At 39.9% G+C, this 21509-nt stretch overlaps 1 protein-coding gene across 4 annotated transcripts in view; it reads right to left on the reverse strand.

Annotated features, from left to right (window-relative positions):
• Positions 1–21509, reverse strand: part of Nbeal1 (neurobeachin like 1) — a 148268-nt gene that overhangs the window by 98940 nt on the left and 27819 nt on the right. For 2 of the 4 annotated variants that reach the window (XM_076550313.1, XM_076550312.1), the window contains exons 8-9: positions 6597–6682; positions 1412–1718 (exon numbers count right to left, since the gene is read on the reverse strand). In XM_076550313.1, coding sequence (XP_076406428.1) covers positions 1412–1718; positions 6597–6682 — 393 coding nt within the window. The remainder of the gene's footprint in view (positions 1–1411; positions 1719–6596; positions 6683–21509) is intronic. The other 2 variants (XM_076550315.1, XM_076550314.1) reach the window with 1 other exon arrangement.

The following is a 21509-nucleotide window of genomic DNA, read 5'->3' on the forward strand; positions in this document are numbered from 1 at the left end:
TCACAGAGATCCGCCTGGCTCTGCCTCCCGAGTGCTGGGATTAAAGGCGTGCGCCACCACCGCCCGGCATGAGTACAGTTCTTTAACAATCTAAGACAGGGAACACAACAAGAATCACATAAAGTATTGATAACAATTCACAACATTCTGAACTATCATTGTGTGTTCCACCAATGAAACTTTATAGGAAAATTGGCATGGGAAACGGCAGGCTGTGGTTCTGTATCTCATCTGGTGCTCTATTTCACACAACATAAAATTACTAAGATAAAGGGAAACGTCATTATTTTTGTATTACGTTATATACAGTTTATATATATATAAACTGTAGTTACTGTCATTTCCAAATATTCATGCCTACATATAAAACTCAAAAGGGGATTTAGATGAACAATGAAAAAGAAGCAATGACTAACTGATGCGTCTAATCTGGATTCTAGAGTCTGGAATGCACTTGCAGCATCACTGGTCTTTGGCATGCATTATTCTGGTGACTCACAGAGAATGGGCCTGCAGCCTCAGAGGCTTTGCCTTTCCGTGCCAGTTCTACTCAGTTGGAGCTGAAAGTCTTTAAGAAAGTTACTGAGTATTTGACTCCCTGTACATTCATCCTTTAGAGGGAATAATGAGTGTGAGTCACCTATGTTGATTAAAACTATAGATGGAAAATATATACTACACTAACACAATGTAACCAAAACAAAAGTGAAGTTTTGTCATTTTGAAGGAAAAAAAGAAATTATATAAACTGACTAGGTAGTTTGGAAAGCACAGAGACCAGATAGATATACTTGCTCAGAGACACCAAACAACCAACACAAAGAAATGCAAAAGAAACAAAGACACAGGGTTCCTCTGTGACAATTAGATGTTGTTCTAAAGAACAGAAATGTTAGAGAGGCATTTATCTTAAATAATTTTTATCATAAGTAAAAGAGTATAAATGGTACCTTCAAAAATTTAATTCCTGCCGGGCGGTGGTGGCACACGCATTTAATCCCAGCATTCAGGAGGCAGAGCCAAGCGGATCTCTGTGAGTTCGAGGCCAGCCTGGGCTACCAAGTGAGTTCCAGGAAAGGCGCAAAGCTACACAGAGAAACCCTGTCTCAAAAAACAAAAAATAATAATAATAATAATAATAATTCTTCCTGGCAATTTTAGTCATAACTTTCTTTTTAGCATAGACATTTTAGTGGATTTGACTTTCAAAAAAGAATAGACAAGTTTCTCCTTGATAAAGCATAAATGTAAACAAATCAATTCCATACTAATTATTTGGAAGTCAAAAATCTGAATACTCATTACCTGAACTAAACAGTCAATATTTTTTAATATAATAGACGGTATTTCAAAAGAAACTGAGAATGAGAAAGCAAAAAGGAACTGAGGGAAAACTTCATTGAGTACTTACTGAGCATCTTAATCTGCAGAGCTATGAACTGGCTTTCCCACTGCCTGGTTCTCCTCTGTTTAGGTAAAGCTGAGTGATCGGAATTGAGCAATTTAAAATAGTTCTCCAGGATGGTGCTGGTCTCCACCTGTCGCTGGTCAGAACTGCTGGTGAGAAGGATGTGTATCACCTGTGTGAGGCACTTCAGCGTTAGTTCTCTCTTCCTACCCACTTCCTCGGGGTCTCCTTCCTCCCATGAGTCACAGTCAGACAAAACCCGCATGAGAACCTCCATGGTGGCTGGAGAAATCGCTTGCAGAGCATTCCTCTGAAACATTAAAGACAAGAAAAGATAAAATGAACTCTAAACCATTTTACACATTTCTAGTAACAGAATTAGTAAGCCTATGGGTAAATAATTGAACAAAGTTAGTAACAGGTACATGTGATAAACACTGCAGATGCTCCCCATATCTAAGCCTTATTTTGCTCACTACTAATCTGAAGCTCACTTTCCCTCCTTTGCAGCTAAAAGTAACCATGTCAGATAGCTCTGCCCAAAAGAACAGAGGACAAAGACTATGAAAAAGCTATTTCTTTACAAATGAAAAGGGGTTTCTTTCTTTTCTTTTACAGCCTAGAAAGCAGACACAATGCTTAGAACCACCTTACTACATAAGAAAAGATAACACCCAAGAATTAAATTATAAGCAGGTACGAAAGCAAAACAGGACATTCAAAGGGTCTTAGCCCATGAATACTTCTCAAGAGTTTCTATACCCACTGCCTGCATTTAAATTTCTTAGCCAAGAATTTTAAAACACAAATTTCACTAAACTTCTCTTAGATTTCATGTTATTTACAGCAAATCCATCCCAAATGACTTAGTTATGTAAAATGACTGGCTGACTCTACAAATATCTCTGAAACTCTTTAAGTAAGTGGTTGCTGTTGAAATACAATGAAGCCATGCCTGATGGTACAGGCCAATAATCCCTGCTACTTAGGGAGGTTAAGGCAAGAGGACCAAAAAGTTCAAACCTTGCTTGGACTACAAAGTGAGTTCGAGACTAATACAGACAATTTAGTGAGACCCTGTCTAGAAATTTAATTGTGGGAAAAAGGGTAGAAGTGTATACAGTTCAGAGCTAGAACAATGTTTAGCACGTGTGAAGTCCTGGGTTCACTGTCCAGTAATGCGGGAGAAAACCAGTATGTAATGAACATAATTGTGCAATAGTCCATCAGTCACTCAGTCTTGCTATTACCAATAATAATATTAATAATAAATAATATTATGGAAGACAGTACTGATGACATATCCAGTATTCAATCTCCCGTAAAAAATATTTACTCCTATAACCCATGATGTTTTCCTGGCTACAAGGCCGCCAACAATAAAGATCGTATTGCCTACTTCCCCTGCTGATGAGAAGGCCCAGGAAGGGAATTTTATCATCTGGACACATTTGGCCCTTTTACCTCACAATGCTCGAGTTTGGTAAATGAGACACAGGACTGAGCAGATGCAGTGGCGCACATCTCTAGTCCCAGCACTGAGAGGCAGAGGCACTCCAGATCTGATCTACAAAGTGAGTTAGTTCCAAGCCAGCCAGGGCTCCATAGTGAGACCTGTCTAAGAAGGGAAGGGGAGGAGTAGGAGGGGAGGGAGAAGAAATGCGAGTGACCACCAGTTTCTCAGCATCTCCTGAAAAGACAGTTGACTCATGTCAGTATCTCCTTCGGGACCCCATTTTTGTGCTGCAAATGCCGACATTACAGTCAAAACACGAGCAGCTACTAACAAACTGACATTCAGAAGGAATCAAGAGTCCCTGAAGAGCCTAGATCTACCATGTTAACTCCGAAATGTTTTCTACCTTTTTATTTTCTCTTTCCCCAGTGCTAGGGACCGAACCCAGGGCCACCACATGCTAAGTATGTGCTGCATCACTAAGCTACACCTCCAACTCCACAATGAGTTTTGTGATTCAGAGACAAAAGTAAACTAAATTAAGCTTGGACAATTTCATTATTATACAGAAAATCATAAAAAGATACAATTCTAACTTCCTTCATTTTTACAAGTACAGGCCACTTTGTTCATTGTTTTCCTTGACAATGTGTCCTTTAGTCCTTATAAATATCCTGTCAATATCACTGTTTCCACGTTATAAATAAGTGAACCAGAGACAAATAATTTATCTGTGCTCAACCTCTGTGAGATGGACACATGTTTCAAACCTAGGTCAAGCCCAGTATCCTTGCACTTAACAAAACACAACAGGTTCCCTCATGTGTATTGATTCACAGATCTAAAAGGCAAATATGTCAGTGGACAATTCAAGGACAATGCTTTGGGAAAGACTTTTTCTTTTTCTTTTCCTTATGGTAAGGATCATTCTTAAATCATCAAATATTCAACTCAACTAAAATTCCCTTATCCTGACCCAACAGCCAGCAAGCACCTTCTGACTTCAGTAAGTCTAACTGACTATGGCCTGATCACAAAGCTGAGTAATGTTAGCTCACAATATAATAAATTGAGTCTCTGGACCAATTTTATTTTTCATGGTAACTGTTCATTACAGAATTATCTTTGAGCTTCATAACCCATGAATGAGTACTAACAAGAACATGTCTCTAGGTGCTCAAAGATGAATGAGACCATGTAGGTTCCCATCAGTCGGCACCACCACTCCTATTTTTTCATGTTTACTGCCAATTCCTATTCACAATAGTAAAAAAGGACTGAAATTGTAAGGCAACGATTCAAAAGAAGAAAATCAGCTAATACAGCAAAGTGATGAGGCAAACTTGAAACAGAAAGTAAGACTGGTCAGTGGTAGTGCATGCCTTCAATCCCAGCTCTCAGGAGGCAGAGGCAGGCAGATCTGAGTTCGAGGCCAGCCTGGTCTACAGAACAAGATCCAGGACAGCCAGGGCTACCCAGAGAAACCCTGTCTCAGAAAAACAAACAGAAAGTAAGATCCAGACCACTGTTCCTTTCATCTTAGGAAGATTGCTATCTTCCACCAGCATCAAGAGAAGTGCATAAAACCTACCAAGGAAGCCTAAATACAGACACTGGATCCTAAAAAGGAGATAGGATAAATAAACCAGAGAAGGAAATTTTAACAGTAACCTAAAACCAACAGGTGTGAATATGCACTGGCTGTGAAGATTACTGCATGAAAAATATGATTGTACAGATAGAAACAAAAGTAGAAAAGTAGGGAGAGAATTTCAGCAGTGGATGGATTTACATACTAGAGCACACACTTGAATATACCTACAATAGACACAGTAATCAATCTCAGGATAGATTTATACACTAGAAAGCACATCTGAATATATCTAAATTCGATACATTAGCATAGAAGAACATGCCTGCAATCCCAACTGATAGGAGAGGCAGGAGGATTCTATATTCAAGGCCAGCAAAGGGTTACATAGTTAGATTCTATCTCAAAATTCCTACCTGAGGAAAAAAAAAGAGGGATTACACATAAATATACCAAATAATCTGTTGTTACATTACTTGAGAATAAAACAATAATCTCTCAAATCTCCAAATAAAACAGTAAAGTGTGACCCAATACCCAGTGTACTGGCCTGGGCTTCCTGATGGATTATAACGACTGTCACCTGCTATAAGATAACAGTCTTATTAGGATAAAAGATATATTAACAGGTATAGAACTTCCTGTTGCTATGCAATTAAAAGTTCTTACGGGCATAAAAAAGAACCCTTATGGGGAGCAGTGGTGACCCAGGCCCTTAATCCCAGCACGCATGAGGCAGGGAGGCAGGCTCATCACTGAGTTTGAGGCCAGCCTGGTCTACAAAGTGAGTTCCAGGACAGCCAGAGCTACACAGAGAAACCCTGTGTCAAATAAGTAAACAAATAATAAAAAAAGGAAGGAAGGGAGGCAGGGAGGGAGGGAGGGAAGGAGGAGAGGGAAGGAGGAAAGGGGAAAGGGAGAGAGGGAGGGGCAGAGGGAGGGACAGAGGGATGGAGGGATGGACAGAGGGACGGAGGGAGGGAGGGAGGAAGGAAGGAAGGAACTCAAAGAATCTATAAACGTGAATGAAAAATATGTCTTTATTTCCAGTAGTCTCTCTTTGGAATTTAGTATTTCATTCAAATTTCAATATAAGCCACAAAACACAGCAATGTAAGTAATACCTGTGATTCTGCCACCAATAAAAATTATATATACTTTCATATATTACAGCTGTTATAACATAGCAAGATCCTTTATAGCCTGTCAAACGTAGGTTCTTCCTAGGTTATATATGCTGTCCTTTCAAACTCCTTGGCTCAAGGAATCCTGTCTCAACCTTCTGTACAGCTCTGACTAAAGCTTCATAGCACCATGCCTGACTCACTGCTGGATCCTCTTGTTCTATGCATTGTAAAAAGCCATCGTGGGGCTGGAGTACAGCTTAACAGCATGAGTGTTTGCCTCTCTCATGCATGGGGCCATAAGTTCGATCCCAGGACCACACAAAAGCACATACTACTATGTCACCAAGTTGTTTATTACCCTTTCAGCAACTGAATTTTGAGGTAGTTTTCCTTTTATGATATGTTACTTTAGACATTTAAAAAATTCTTATTAAGTGTCTTTACCAAACTCCAAAAGGGGTAAAGGGCACAAAATGTACAAAAGGGTAAAGAATCTCTCATTTAAACTGCATGGTTTAAGAAAACATGTAGAACATTCTCTCTGAATTATTAGCCTGTTGGCAACAGGTAATTACACTCAGTTTGCCAGAGACACACTTTTGGAACATACATAAATAGTTGAATAAATATATTTAGTAATTGTAAGTAAACAGCAGAGTGACTAAATTCATAACTTTGGAAATCAAACTGGCTAGAATTATATTTCTTCAGACTTCTAATAAGGCTGATTTGCTTTATACTTTAAAATAATAACTAGTAACTAAAAGCCAAGAGAAATAAGAACTTATAATACCAAAACTCATCCAATCTATTCATCCAGTATTATTAATTGTCAGTGTTAATGTTACTTAGGTTTTTATGGAAGATTTTTAAGAAGTTTAGTTTTAAATAAGATACAAACTTAAAGGTTATCTGGATCATCAAGTTATAAAGACAGAATGCACTGAGTAATCAGTGAGAGACTTGTGTGCAGTTAACTACCACTTATACATTAACTTTCAACACTGTCCTCACCTGCCCACCGGCTACAATGGCTCCAAAGAGGTGTAATAAGCAACACTTTAGACTTTCCTTGAGATGTTCACTTTCCTGAAAACACTCTGTGAATATAACACACAAACAGACACATAAATGAGACTTCTATTTCAGAACACAGTTCATGTCTAAGGAATGCTTGAAACTGACACAGCAGGAACTCTATGTGGCCAGGCTAAAGTCTGCCAACAGGCGAGGTGACCAACACTTGTCCTGTCTCCCTGACTCCTCAGTACTGCAGATAAGGCCGTCCTGTCCCACTGTGGAAAGCTGCTGTAAGGTAAGGGAGCATCTCGTCTGAAGTGATAGGGTCACTAAGTGACAGAAGAGAGCTCAGCCAGCGCTCGCTTAAATCACTCTGTCTCTTATTAACTGACCCTACTTTAGTGAGTTACAAAACGAAACATGAAATCATAAAAAATAAAAAGATTTCCTAAATCTACTCCAAGGACCAATATCCTAAAATTCTAGACCTAATATGTCTTTTAGCATAATAAAATATTTCGCTACTTTTAAATGCTACAAATATACCTGCCAAAAAAAAAATTAAGGCAGGAAAACAAAACAAAAAGTCAGGAAAAGTTTCCCTCTGACCTTTTCCTCAATTTACCAACATACCTCTACCTTAAAAATTTTGTTAAAGAAAAATGAACTGTACAATATATAGCCTTTCTCAGGAATTCAGGGAATACTGGTTCCAGGACCCTCACCTCAAAATACAAAAGTCATGGATGCTCAAGTCCCTGAGTAAACGATGCAGAATTTGCCTGTAACCTATGCCAATCCTCCCATGCACATTAAATCATCTCTAGATGACTTAGTCTAGCTAAACAGATGTAAGCAGTAACTAACTCTGACACTGTACAGTTTAGGAGATGAAAACAGGAAAAAGTCTATACATGTACAGATGCAATTTCTTCCCCAATGCATGTTCTCAAGCTACAGTTAGCTGCCTCTGCAGATGTGTGGAACTCATGGATGTGGAAAGCTGACCATACTGAACATACCTTTAGTTTTTTTAATTTAATACATTATGGATATTACTACAAATTAACAGATAATCTACCTTTTTCATCTTTATCACAAAACAAAACAGCATGATGAACATTTCATTAACCAGTTCTCTACTGACAAACTATTATTTCCCCACCAGATTGGGGAGGGTGTTGCACTGTGTGCATGTATGTGCTCCTTCTTAACTTTGCCCCAACACTGAAATTACAGACATGTGGTACTGTGTGGGTCCTCCCGTTTGCACACCAAGCACGTTACTGGCTGAGCCATCTCCCCAGCCCTTATTTATCCTTTCTCTTTGTAATTCTATCATAAATACTGTTTTGCCTTTACTACATACTTACACAACAATATAACGACAGATATCCAACTTTATACACAACACTGCCAAATACAGCTGTAAAATGTACTAACAGGAAATTGTAATTTTAAAAAATTAAGCCATTACAGCTATGTTGAAATAACTGGCATACGCATGCTTTCCTGTTTTAAACCGTATAAAAATGAACAAAACAGGTCCCAGAAACCGGGTCAGAAAACTGTTCTATACCAGAGAAGGGAAACATGCTGAACTCAAGGATCACTTCACATCTCTGTTTAGAGATACTGTCAGAGTCACAGCACAGAACGGGAGGACCCTAAAAGATCAGAGCTGTTTACTGAGTTCAGGGGCCAGAAATCAACGTTAGGAGAAGCTGGGGCAACTGGGATTTGCAAAGCAGAATATTGGAATGGAGAAAGTTATACTAGGTGCTTCAAAAACACATATAGCACTTGCTTTGTGTTTGAAGAACAATCCTCCACAGGAAATGTAAAATTCCACAAGCACACAGAAACTACAAAGACAGTGTAAGCAGAATGATTGTATAATCTTATACTAAGATGTAAGATGAGTGTTTTATTTAGCCATGGGTAAACTCAAGAAAAGAAACAGTATAAAGGATATAAAAAAAATACATACCATGTATTCATTAATCAAAACCTTGCTAGAAGGGGCAGTGAGAAGGCTCACCAGGTAAAGTCAATTTTTGCTAAATCTGATGGCTTAAATTCAACCACCAGGATTCACAGGTAGAACAATGACCTTCTCTGACATTCATGTAGGCATATACAACACATAAACACAAAGATTTCTTTCTTTTTTTTTTTACTTTAAAAGCTTGCTAGTGTTGTTATATTAATATCAGGCAAAATATACAACAAATTCTAGTGCACATAAAGAGGAACCTTTTGTTACCACCACCACCCCAAAAAAAGACATTTTCTAACAAAGTAGCAAAAATAAGTCACCTGAAGCCCCTTTTCATGAAAACTGTAACAAAAAACCAATTCTATCCCATCCAAAGCCAGAGTCAAAGCAAAGGCCATGAAAAAGAGAAGGTGATACTGAAAGCTGCACACACACACACACACACACACACACACACACACACACACACACACACGCTTCAAAAGTTACCTACTTTGGATCATCCAAAGCAAATGTCCCACTCCAAGTCAACCTCAATGTCTTCAGAGACATTCCAGAACAAATAAGCATGATCACTACACCCCCACCAATACCTTCTGATGAAATGAACCATTTAAAGAAAAAAAAGGTAACAAACTGCTCCATTTGGAAGTCAGAGTCAGAAAGCATCAATTTAAACAGGCTTCAAAGACCATGTGTGATACTGAAACAGACAACTCAACACCTTGATTGCCCTGGTGGAAAGAACAGGGCCCACTACATTCCACTAGCTTCTATCTACAATGTTTTCAACAAAACTGCAACCATCTGAGGCCCCAAATCATATAACACAGCCTTTCGTCTCCCTGGCTCACAGAGTGTATGGAGTCTCTAAGTCTAAGGACCCATTATTATGGTAGCAGTGTATCGGGGATCCTCTGACTCAGGGCATCTGATCCTATCAAAGCCATCCAGATCCTTCTTAAATCCTACCACTAGAAAACAGCCTAGGGCCTTTGGAAAACTAACAGGTTACTGTACACTGTGGATTCCTAGTTACAGGCTATGGATAAGCTTCTAAATGAATCCCTAAAAGGAAGCAACCAAGTTCCCCTTCATGGGAATAAGAGCAAGAGAAGTCTTCTGACAAATTAAAAGCTTCTTTACTCAGGGCTCCAGCTTTGGAGGTTACCAAACCTGACATACCTTTTAAACTGCATGTTACCAAACATCAGGGTGTAACCCTGGAGTTCTCAACTATGCCCTAGGTCAAAGCAATCTCTCTACTTGTAGGATATCCATTAAAACTGACACGGTTGCCCAACGGTTGACAGGATGCATCAGAATAGGAGCTGCAGCCTTTAATCTCAGCACTTGAGAGGTACGGGCAGGTGGACTCTGTGAATTCTAGGACATCCTGGTCTACATTGTGAGTTCTAGGACAGCCAGAGCTATGTAGAGACTCTGGTGAGAGAAAGAGAAGAGAGTGGGAAAGGAAGGCCGAGAGGAGGGAGAAAGAGGAGAGAGACAGAAAAAGAAAAAGAGAGAAAAATAATAGTAGCTGACCCAGCTCTCTTAATAGGAAGAATCCTTCAACTTACTTTGGGCTCTCCATTGTCTGTTTATATTTTATACCAAACAACCTCTCTACTAACTCCCAAATCTCCCACGGTTTAGATACTCTTCTTTTATGTTACCAATCCTAGTTTAAAAAAAAAATCCTAGTTGACTACTTGATAACTGAAATATTTTCACAACAGTGTTCCACCTCAACTCATCTTCTTTATTTCCTACCCCGAGAAGGTTTGCCTTACTCCAAGTTCATAGATGCAGTATGGTTCACACAGCAGTTCCTGTGTGAGAAATGAACAATAAACCAGCTGTGCTACTGGTCCCCTTTCAGGCATGGCAGAAATCAGCAGCGCTGGTTACAGGAGTAGGCTTAATTTGCACTGGAATTTAACCAGAGCAAATGGGCAACTACGTGTACTGACAATCAATACCTTTCTTGGTAATACACACACACTGGCTTCTGGAGGGAAAGAATTTACCTGAATGCCAAAAACTGTCTCATCAATTCCAGATTTCAGATTCTAACTTCATTAGAGACAATATATTTGTTGCCTGAAATAGCAGCAGTTCATTACAAGGGCTACCTGATAAGAAGTCATTTAGGAAATCAACAAAGGGGATGCAGCACCCAAACAGGCAGCTGACTCTCCCTCACTGCATTTCGATGATACCTGCATAGGACAGAGACCTTTCCACCTCAACCTGAAAGGCCATTCAAGCACCTGAAGCCCTCTTTCTGGAAATGATTCCTCCATTTGGCTTCTCAGGAGCTCTTTGAAATAGAAATGTGCCTTCATCTGCTTCCCAAACCACTCCGTCTCTGGGACTTGATACTATCTTCATTCCTCTTAGATCTCACTCTTCTAAAAAGGTGGAACATTCTAATCAGACCATTAAGTTATTTAAAATTATGCCAGGAGATTCAGCTTATCTCGAGAGCAGTATTACCAATAGCCTTCCTAAGACTTCAGACGCTTTTGGCCTAACACCTTCTGAGGTGATTTATCAATGCCCTTTTCTATATGCAGATCTGTTTCTTAAGGAAGAATCCCAGTCTTCCATTCAGTATGTCTCTAAGCCTAACAAAACTAATAGGCTATAAAAATTGCAGGTTACAGAGCCTGCCTAAGGGTTATGGAGATTGTCTAAACTGCTTTTCAATGGGGAAAATAGGTAGTAATACAAACGTACATGGAGGGGCCTCATTGCCAACAACTTACTGTTTCTTTCTTTCTTTTGCATTTATTTATTTACCACATGGGAAAGGGGGCACGTGTCTTCCTATGCAGCACAGGTATAGATGTCAGAAGACCACTTGGAAAGGAGAATCACTCTTATGTGTCCACTGGTAGGGTTCCCACATTCCAGTGAATGACTCTGCTATTATGAACATATGGGTAGCACTAACTGAAGTTATCGGATTATTTAAAAAAAAAAAACCTACAAAGTTTGTGAAAGGTATATTTTGAGGAATATATGGGAGGAACTGGAGGGAAATGAGAGTAAATATGATAATATTTCATTTCATTGTATATGTGCATGAAATTCTCAATAATAAAAAAAAAGTTTTAGAAAAAGCTATGCCTTGCTATCTGTATTTGTTTCTGGCCAGTCTTTGTCTTTTTATACCCAAGATAAAATTTAGTTCTCTTGGGGCTAGAGAAATGGCTCCATCGTCAAAAGCACTTGTTGCTCTTACAGAGGACCTGGGTTTGATTCCAAGTACCCACACTGTGGTTCACAATCATCCTTAAATCCAGTTGTTCCAAGGGATCTGATATCCTCTTCTGACCTCCAATAGGCAACAAGAATGTATGCGGTTCATCAACATACATACAAGCAAAACATTCATATAAAATAAAATAACTAAATCTAGTTTTTAAAAACTAAAAATTAAGCTGGACATAGTATATAGGACTTTAATCCCAGCACCCCGAAGGCAGAGGCAGGAGGCCTAGTCCCCAGAGCAAGTTCCAGGACAGCCAGGACTACACAAAGAAACCCTGTCTCAAAGTACCAAAAAATAAAAAAGTAAGTAAGATAAAAATTGTTCTTTATGGGCAGTGGTAGGGCATGCCTTTAATCCCTGCACTTGGGAGGCAGAGCCAGGAGGATCTCTGTGAGTTCGAGGCCATCCTGGTCTACAGAGCGAGTTCCAGGGAAGGCTCCAAAGCTACACAGAGAAAACCCATCTCAAAAAAAAAAAAAAAAAAATGTTCTTTATAAGGGCCCAAAACTATGCTCATGTGCTGTGGGATGGTCTGTATGTCAAATTTCTCTGATTGGTGAATAAATAAAACACTGATTGGCCAGTGACCAGGCAGGAAGTAGGTGGGACAAGGAGGGAGAAGAATTCTGGGAAGTGGAAGGCTGAGTCAGAGAAACACTGTCAGCCGCCGCCATGACAAGCAGCATGTGAAGACTCCAGTAAGCCACAGGCCACATAGCAAGGTATAGATTTATAGAAATGGATTAATTTAAGATATAAGAACAGTTAGCAAGAAGCCTGCCACGGCCATACAGTTTGTAAGCAATATAAGTCTCTGTGTTTACTTGGTTGGGTCTGAGCGGCTGTGGGACTGGCAGGTGATAGAGGTTTGTCCTGACTGTGGGCCAAGCAGGAAAACTCTAGCTACAAATGGCACCCAACGTGTTGGCAAGAGTTTCCACCTAAAACCTGAGAAAAAAAGATTCTAAAATGGAGCTAAAAACAGTTCCTAGTTGTTTCTCTCAAGTTAGCGGCAACCTTCGTGTTTGAGCTACTATGGCGGGTTCCTGGTGTGCGCGCATGCTCGACCTGCAGTTTGGCGGGAATGAGGCCTCTGCAAATGGCACATTAAGCTGGGCCTCTGCAAGTGGCACATTAAGCTGCGTGGTAGATCTAGCCTTTGCTAGTACAAAACAAAAAAAGAGGTTTCTGGGCTACATGCTGCTTGGATAAAAGCATAGACCCAGGATGGCTCCCAGAGCTGGTGGAAAACATACCACCGCCATTTTGGGAAGCTGAAGTGGGCAGAGCCAGCAGCCACAGGGCTGTTTCAGGCTTAAAAGGCTGCAGTTTAAAGCAATAGGCTCAAGGTAATATAAAAAAATAAGCCACATAAAAATGGCTATCACACAGAGAATCTGGATTATGTTCTCTTTGATATTCGTAACTGAAGAAAAACATTTGATTGCAAAAGCTGTTGAGTTATGCCAAAATGTATATTTTAAAGGTACCTTGACTTCAAAATTTGGATATAAGGATATGTTGCTTTGGAAAAGAGGCTCTGCTTTTGTTTCTACAGAAAGCCAGAGGCTATGGATTTGTTCCAGATTAAGATACATCAGGTTTGACCAGCCAAGACCCCCTGAAAGGTCTCCGATGACACCATGGCCCAGATGATCCAACATCCAGAATCGTTTCAAGGCAACTGGCTCAGACGATACAGTCTCACAGACTACTCCATGATCCTTAAATTTTCTCTGTGTCCCCATAAGATATAGCGCCCCCCCTCCAGCAGGAAGTAGTAAGAGAAGCTACGCCCAAATTCCCAAATATACCAAGTTGGCTTTGGAGATGTGTAAAAGTTAAAACCTTCCTTTTTTAAAAAAAAAAGAACAGGGGAAGTGCTGTGGGATGGTCTGTATGTCAAATTTCTCTGATTGGTGAATAAATAAAACACTGATTGGCCAGTGATCAGGCAGGAAGTAGGTGGGACAAGGAGGGAGAAGAATTCTGGGAAGCGGAAGGCTGAGTCAGAGAGACACTGCCAGCCGCCGCCATTACAAGCAGCATGTGAAGACTCCGGTAAGCCACAGGCCACATGGCAAGGTATAGATTTATAGAAATGGATTAATTTAAGATATAAGAACAGTTAGCAAGAAGCCTGCCACGGCCATACAGTTTGTAAGCAATATAAGTCTCTGTGTTTACTTGGTTGGGTCTGAGCGGCTGTGGGACTGGCTGGTGACAAAGATTTGTCCAGACTGTGGGCAAAGCAGGGAAACTCTAGCTACACTCATGGCAACAGAGAAGATGAAAGTTGAGTCTATAGACTTACCCACCTCCACTACTCTGGACTTCACAGTACATACTCTTCTTCAAGGTGATGACTAAAGTCAACTGCAATTAATTACGCCAGAGCTAGTTCTTTTGCCTTCATGCTGTGGAATAATCCTTCTGTACACTGTGAATATGTACAATGTACTTTCATGGGTTAATAAAAAGCTGACAGGCTGGTAGCTGGGCTGGAAGTTAGGCAGCAAAGCCAAACTGAAAATGATAGGAAGGAGGGCAAAGTCAGGAGAGATGCCAGCCAGCCGCCACGCAAGGACATATAAATATATTTATTAATTTAAATGTAAGAGATGGCTAGTAACAAGACTGAGCTATCCGCAGAGCATTTATAAGTAATATTAAGCCTCTGAGTGATTATTTGGGACCAGATGGTCAGGCCAACAAAACTCCACCTACACCTTAAACCTGGTTTGCTAGTTATCTCCCCAAATGCTCTAATAACTCGACTTGAAATCAAAAAGGACAAGAGCTTTCAAAGGATGAGACAAAGACAGCCGTGCTAAGGTATGCTAAGGTATGCTAAGCCTTGCCTTTCCAAGTACTCCTTTCACAACAATGAAATAATAAGACATCAGGATATTTTCCTATTTGAGATAAAGATATATGAATGACTAACAAAAGATGTTTAAGTCAGAAAGCTATTTAATACTGAGAATAACAATTCCATACTTGTTCATGTATCCCAGTGATGTTATATAACTAGGATGGATCTCTGTTATGCCAAAATAATACTGCCTTTGATCTATCAGAATGGTTTGTTATTAAGTGAGTCATGAAGCTGAGAACACATTGGTCAGCTCCTAATGACATTTAATGGCTCTGAGGCACTTTGGTCCTGGTTGCTCTTAGGATGAAATAACACGTGTAGACTAGCATTAATGAATATCAGATCAAAAAGTAAAAATTCTGGTTATCCTGCTAATTTACCTACGACACAACATGGCTGGAAGCTAAGTGTTTTCACTGGTGTAACTGTTTAGCTTTTGTTAGATGACCAATTCTGCCCCTGTAGAAACCAGCTACAGCTTACATCCTATCTTGTGCCTTTGCTAAGCTGCAAGCTTAAGTGGAAGCCCATGGATGGCAGGGCAATGGGGTCAACTCACTGTAGCCCAGGCCCAAGGCTGACATAGAAATGTATTATACAGAAGTCATAGGATAATAAGGTAGATTATGAAATCTACTCTGAAAAATAAAAGATACAGAAATAATAGGATAAAAGGGTAGATTAATGAATCTGCTTTTAAAAAGCAACTGCTAGTTTGAAATGTTTTACATTGCATTTTTGTATATTGATACAAATTTGAGATTAATTTTGTTAGAACATACTGTACATATATTTCTACTCTTGTTCAAGGTATTGTACCTATACAGCTCATTTAACAATGTAATGCAAATTGCTAGTCCTTGAAAATTATTATTACCAACTATTTAGGATAATAATTAAAATGCAGGTTAGTTGTTAAGTCACCTATTACATCGAACTTATAGTCATGTTAGGTTATGTTTTCAAGGACAAACAGCTATATTTTATATTTTTGATAAACAGGTTATCTTTAAACACTACTGAGAGCTACAGAACATGGCATTTAAGATGTTTTAATAACATTTTTTTTTTAAATGACAATGAGACATGTCTGCTCCTGGCAGCACCAATATACTTCAGAGAAGATGATAGGCATCAAAGAAACTCCAAATGGAGTTTACCTTCTTTGTGGCAAGTTAGCCACTGAGCAAGAAAGTGCCCTTGCCTCCAATGCTGACAGTATGCTGTCCAAAAAAAAAAAAAAAAAAAAAAGACTGCCAAACCTTGCCAAGACAAGGTAGGAAGGCCCTACAGAAAATCCTGCTTCACAGATGAGTCTGTCAGATATGCTAGGCCTATAAGCTGAAGATGGATGTCCCAACGTTACAGAGGAACCTTGGGTTCAGGCAGCCAGCTGTTTCTGTCATTTCTGTCATTTTTTTGGAAGTCGCTTGTTTGCACTTCCTGCTTACTCAGGTAATATTATTTCCTTCTCAGATCTCTGAGGGAGTTGAAGACTAGATAATTATATACTTTCCCTTGTTAACAAACTCAAAAAAGAAACTCACTAAAGATGTAGAGAGTGTATAAGTTTAAAAGACATCAAAAGACAGTTTGGGGTGGGTAATACAAGTTAGGACAGAAAGTGAATTAGGAACAACACTTTGGACTCATCAAAATAGGATAAATAATGGAGTATTTTCTCTGAATCTGTCAAATGTTAATGGACTAGACATTGTTAATGTAATTCTTGACTGTATATATTGAGTATACTTACTGTGCTTATTTTATATAGTTTTTCTTATATTAGTTATAACCTTCTTGTATTATTTTTAGACAAAAAAAAAAAAAGAAATGTGGTGATATATTGTGTACTCTAATAAAATTTGCCTGAAGATCAGAGAACAGAACAAGCCACCTACATTAAACACAAAAGCCAGGCAGTGATGGCACATACCTTTAATCCTAGCACTCCGGAGGCACAGATCCATCTAGATCTCTGTGAGTTCAAAGCCCATCCTGGACTATACAAGATTAACTCAGTCTGGGAGAGAAACAGAGCCAGGCAGTGGTGGCACACACCTTTAATCCCAGTACTTGGGAGTCACAGGCCTTTAATCCCAGCACTTAGGATTTTTTGCCTTTGCTCCCAGTACTTTAGAGGCACACACACCTTTAATCCCAGCACTAAGAAGGAAGTGATGGCTAGGTGGAGAAAGGTATGTAAGGCATGAGGAGACAGGAACTAGAAGCTTTTTAGGCTGGAGCACTTTCAGCTAGAGGCTTTCCAGCTGGAGAGTCTTTTCAGGCTGAGGAGTCCTAGAGGGAAGATGTGGCAGTGGATTGTTCTTTTGTCTGTCTGATCTTTCAGCATCTAGGTTTTTTATTAAAAGACCTTTTAACACAAGGCACCCTGAGTTGCCTAACATTCTATCTATTATCTTATTACACTGCTAAACTCAAAGACCTTCTTCCCTCAAACACCTATAAATGCATTTCCTTCGTTCTCTTGTCTTTGTTGGTACTCCTACTCCAGCTTCCCTAGCAGCAGGAGGAGAGCAGCCAGCATCACTAAAGGATGTTTCCCTGAAATCTGATTCAGTGTACCTATCTAGTGAATCTCAAAACAATCTTTATTACTTAAAACAGCTTTTATTCTGTCTACAGATATAGAGAATGTCATTTTGGCATATTAAAATTATTATACATATTCTTACATATATTTAGGAAACTATAAATTATATAGCTCAGGGAATTTCTCTTCGTTCTAAAGTACGAATTATTTTTTTTAAAGGCAACTGTATAAAAGTACTGCTTTAAATACCTCCAGTACTTGTCAGGAGGCACTTGTATTTTTATTAAGGTTGAGTATTTTATGTATATGCCTGATATTATCTCATCTATACTACATAACAAAAGCACGTTCAAGGGCTAGAGAGATGAATCAGTAGGTTAAAAGGTGTTTGCCACCAAGATAAACAACCTGAGCTTGAATACCAGGACCCACATGTTAGAAAAAAGAGAAGAGACTCCTGCAAACTGTCCTCTAGCCTACACACATGCAAAATGTGCCACACTCATACACATACAAACACAAACCAGTAAATAAATGATTTTTAAAAAGCCATTGTTAAGGGACTAGAGAGATGGCTCAGCAGTTAAGAGCACTGGTTGCTCTTCCAGAGGACATGGGTTCAATTCCCAGCACCCACATGGTGGCTCACAACCATCTGTAACTCCAGTTCCAGGGGACCTGATTGATGCACATGGCAAAACACTAATGCACATAAAACAAAAATAATTTTTTTTTAAAAAATCCTTCTTAATAAAAAACAAAGCAGGCTCAACCTATGTTGGACACTATCACCCCTTGTGGTAAATGTAAAGTCTCAAACCAAGGACAGCTGGCTGAGGAGCCTGTTTAACATACTAAGGCAGAGCTGGCCACCAGGTTCTCCCAACATCCCTCAGTCCTACTTGTTTCAAGGACTGGCATACCCTACCTCCTACCCTAAACTTCTCCAGCCTACCTACCCTAAACTTTTCTAGCTGGGCTGCCCTTCTCCCAGATGTTCTTCCCTATATAATCCACCCATTTCGGCTAAGCTGGTCCCCTGCTGTCTACCCTTTACTCTCCTGGCTCTCCCCCCTCCCTTCCCCTCTCTCCCTACAAGACACAGCTCAGTTTTGTTCACTCTGGACCTTCCAGATGCCTCTGACTGTGCTCTCCCTTTCATCTACAATAAACCTTCTCACCCACCTACCCTAGAAGCAGTCATGCCCTTCCTTTTCATTTTTCTTCATTCAGTGAATACTTTTGGAAGTGGATCTCTAGATCTTTCAGTAGAAAATGAGTCACACCCACTATAATCTTAACAGTACTTGGATTAAGTGGTTGGAGCCTGTGTGTGTGTGTGTGTGTGTTTACTGCTGTCTTAATTCCTTTTCTCCTCTTCTTTTCACTCAACCCACCCTCAAACAGTCCTGCAGCTGTCTTAATTCCTTTCAGGATCCCCTTGTCCTCCGAGGCCTGAAAGTCACTAAGCGTAGAGACCTTAGACCCTTCTACATCCCATTTCAGCCACAACCAGATGGATTAGCCCGATGTTACTCTCCTAGACGATCTTAGGGCCTCAACTCTTGGTGTGAGAATAGGGGGAGGGGTTGTTGGCTAATTAGGCATTAGGAGACAATTAGAGGACATTGAGGTTAGAAACCAATTAAACAAAGGTCTAGAACAGCAAGACTTTTAACTACTGGTAGGAAGAACATGATCTGATTCTTATCTCTGGCCCTAGGGGTATCCTGGGGTGCCTAAAGGAACATTAATAGATAACTAAAGCTGGGTCCAAAAGCTCTGAACTTTTAGAGACTTTTATGTAGAAGGAGATATTCCTGATAAAGAATAAGGACATACCATTGTTCCCTCCGAGAAGAAACCATCTAAGCAAGCCTATCAGCCACTTCAAAGTCCCCCATGAAAATCTACTTGTTTTCCAATTCAGAAAACAGTATACAGCCTTCCTAAGATGCAGATGGCACAGCAGAACTCTTCGGCCATTACCCACTCTGCACTAAACTCTCCATCTCTTCTGTACTATACTAAGTGTCTTACCTTTCTGGATGGAGATCACAAGGACTGTCAAGACAAGGAACCCAGGCCAAGATCCCAGTGACAGTATGACTTACTGACTTCATTAGCCATTTCAGCTCAGGTCAGAAGGAAGGACAGAATTATACCAGTAAGACATTACCATTTTCAACTGAAGAGACAGAGAAACTGGAAGGAATGTAGGTAAACTGTAGTATATCTTCAATTTTAAGGATCACACCACAGTTTCAGTGGGTCAGGACGATCTACTCAGAGCCTCAGGGGCAGGACTGTGCTCACAAAGACAAGCACATGTGTGGTGACTCAGAGAAAGCAGAAAGTGCAAATCCCTATATAAAAAAAAATGTTTTAGCTAATGACAGTCAATGTTGGAGAGGATGTGGAGCAAAAGGAACACTCCTCCACTGTTGGTGGGAATGCAAACTTGTACAACCACTGTGGAAATCAGTATGGCGGTTTCTCAGAAAATTAGGAATCGAACTACCTCAAGACCCAGCCATCCCACTCTTGGGCATATACCCAAGAAATGCTGATTCATACCATAAAAATACATGCTCAACTATGTTCATAGCAGCACTATTTGTAATAGCCAGAACCTGGAAACAACCTAGATGCCCGTCAACTGAAGAATGGATTAAGAAAATATGGTACATATATACAATGGAGTACTACTCAGCAGAGAAAAACAATGAAAGCATGAACTTGCAGGCAAATAGATGGAACTAGAAAAAATCATCCTGAGTGAGGCAACCCAAACCAAGAAGGATAAACATGGTATGTACTCACTCATAAGTGGATTCTAGATATAAAATAAAGAACAATCAGACTACATCCCACAGGGGAAAAAAAAAGATAAATAAATTAAAAGAAGTGAGGTGGAGACAGAAAAAAAAATGTTTTAAAGGCCAGCAGGAAGACTCAGCCAGTAAAGGCTCCTGCCATGCAAAACTGATGACCTGAGTTCTATACCTGAGACCTATGCAAAAGTAGAAGGAAAGAACTAACTCCACAAAGTTGGTCTCTGACCTCCACATGCACACCGCAGCATGCATGCCCACACATGTCACACACGATACATACAATAATTATAAATAACCAAATAAACTGAATGTCTTATAGAGCTAGAAGGCGTAGCACTAGCTCCCTAATGGAAGTGCAAAGTACTAAATCAAAGATTATTTTCAATCTTTAAGTAATGGATTTGTTATCTTTCCAGATTTTATGATAGCCTGAAACATGTCACCCCTTTCTTCCTCCCAATTTCTCCCTTTCAGAATGAGACTCTACATCCTGTTCCAGAGTCACACTATTTTGGAAGTACCTATCAAAGGCTCACCACTGAAGAGGGAACTTGACTCACTGTGAATGCACCCCAGTTTTGCTCACATCTGGTTAACATTTAGGGGAGATTTTAGATTCTAGCCTATTGAGAGCCAATACAGGAATGTGTTAAGACATTTGGACTACCAGGATAGAATGGACATATTTTGCATGTGATAAACACATTAACTTGGGGGGTGGGGCAGGGATGGAATAGTACAGACTTAAACTATCCCTCCCAAACTCAAATACTGATGCCTTAACTCACACATTCACATGACCACACTGGAGGCATGGCTTTTGAAGAGTTGATTAAAGTTAGGTAGGATAAGAAAGGGAAAATGCTTGACACAAAAAAATTGATGTTCTGAAGAGGTATCAGTCTCTCTAACATCTGAGAATACAAAAAGGACACTGCCAGCAGGCCACAAAGAGACCTCACCAAAAGCCAAACCCTGCTAGGATCTGGATCTTACAATGTCAAGCCTCCAAAACTACGAGAAAACAAACTTGTGTGTTTAAGTCAGCCTCAAGCATTCTGTTACAGCAGCCAAAACATATCAGAACAATTACCCCGATTCAAAACTACGCAAAGGGGCTGGCCAGATGGCTCAGTTCACAAAAGCACTTGCTGTCAAGCCTGAGAGTCTGAGTTCAATCCCCAAGAACTGTATGATGGAGAGAGAACCAACACCTGCAAACTGTTCTATGACCTCCACACAGGCACAATGGCATGAGTGCATGTGTGTGCACACACAAATACAGTTTTAAAACTACACAAGATATAACAACAAAAATTCTACAGGGGGCTGGAGAGATGGCTCAGCAGTAAAGAGCAC

The sequence above is a fragment of the Peromyscus maniculatus genome, chromosome 13 (genome assembly GCF_049852395.1).
Source record: "Peromyscus maniculatus bairdii isolate BWxNUB_F1_BW_parent chromosome 13, HU_Pman_BW_mat_3.1, whole genome shotgun sequence".
Classification (NCBI taxonomy): Eukaryota; Metazoa; Chordata; class Mammalia; order Rodentia; family Cricetidae; genus Peromyscus; species Peromyscus maniculatus.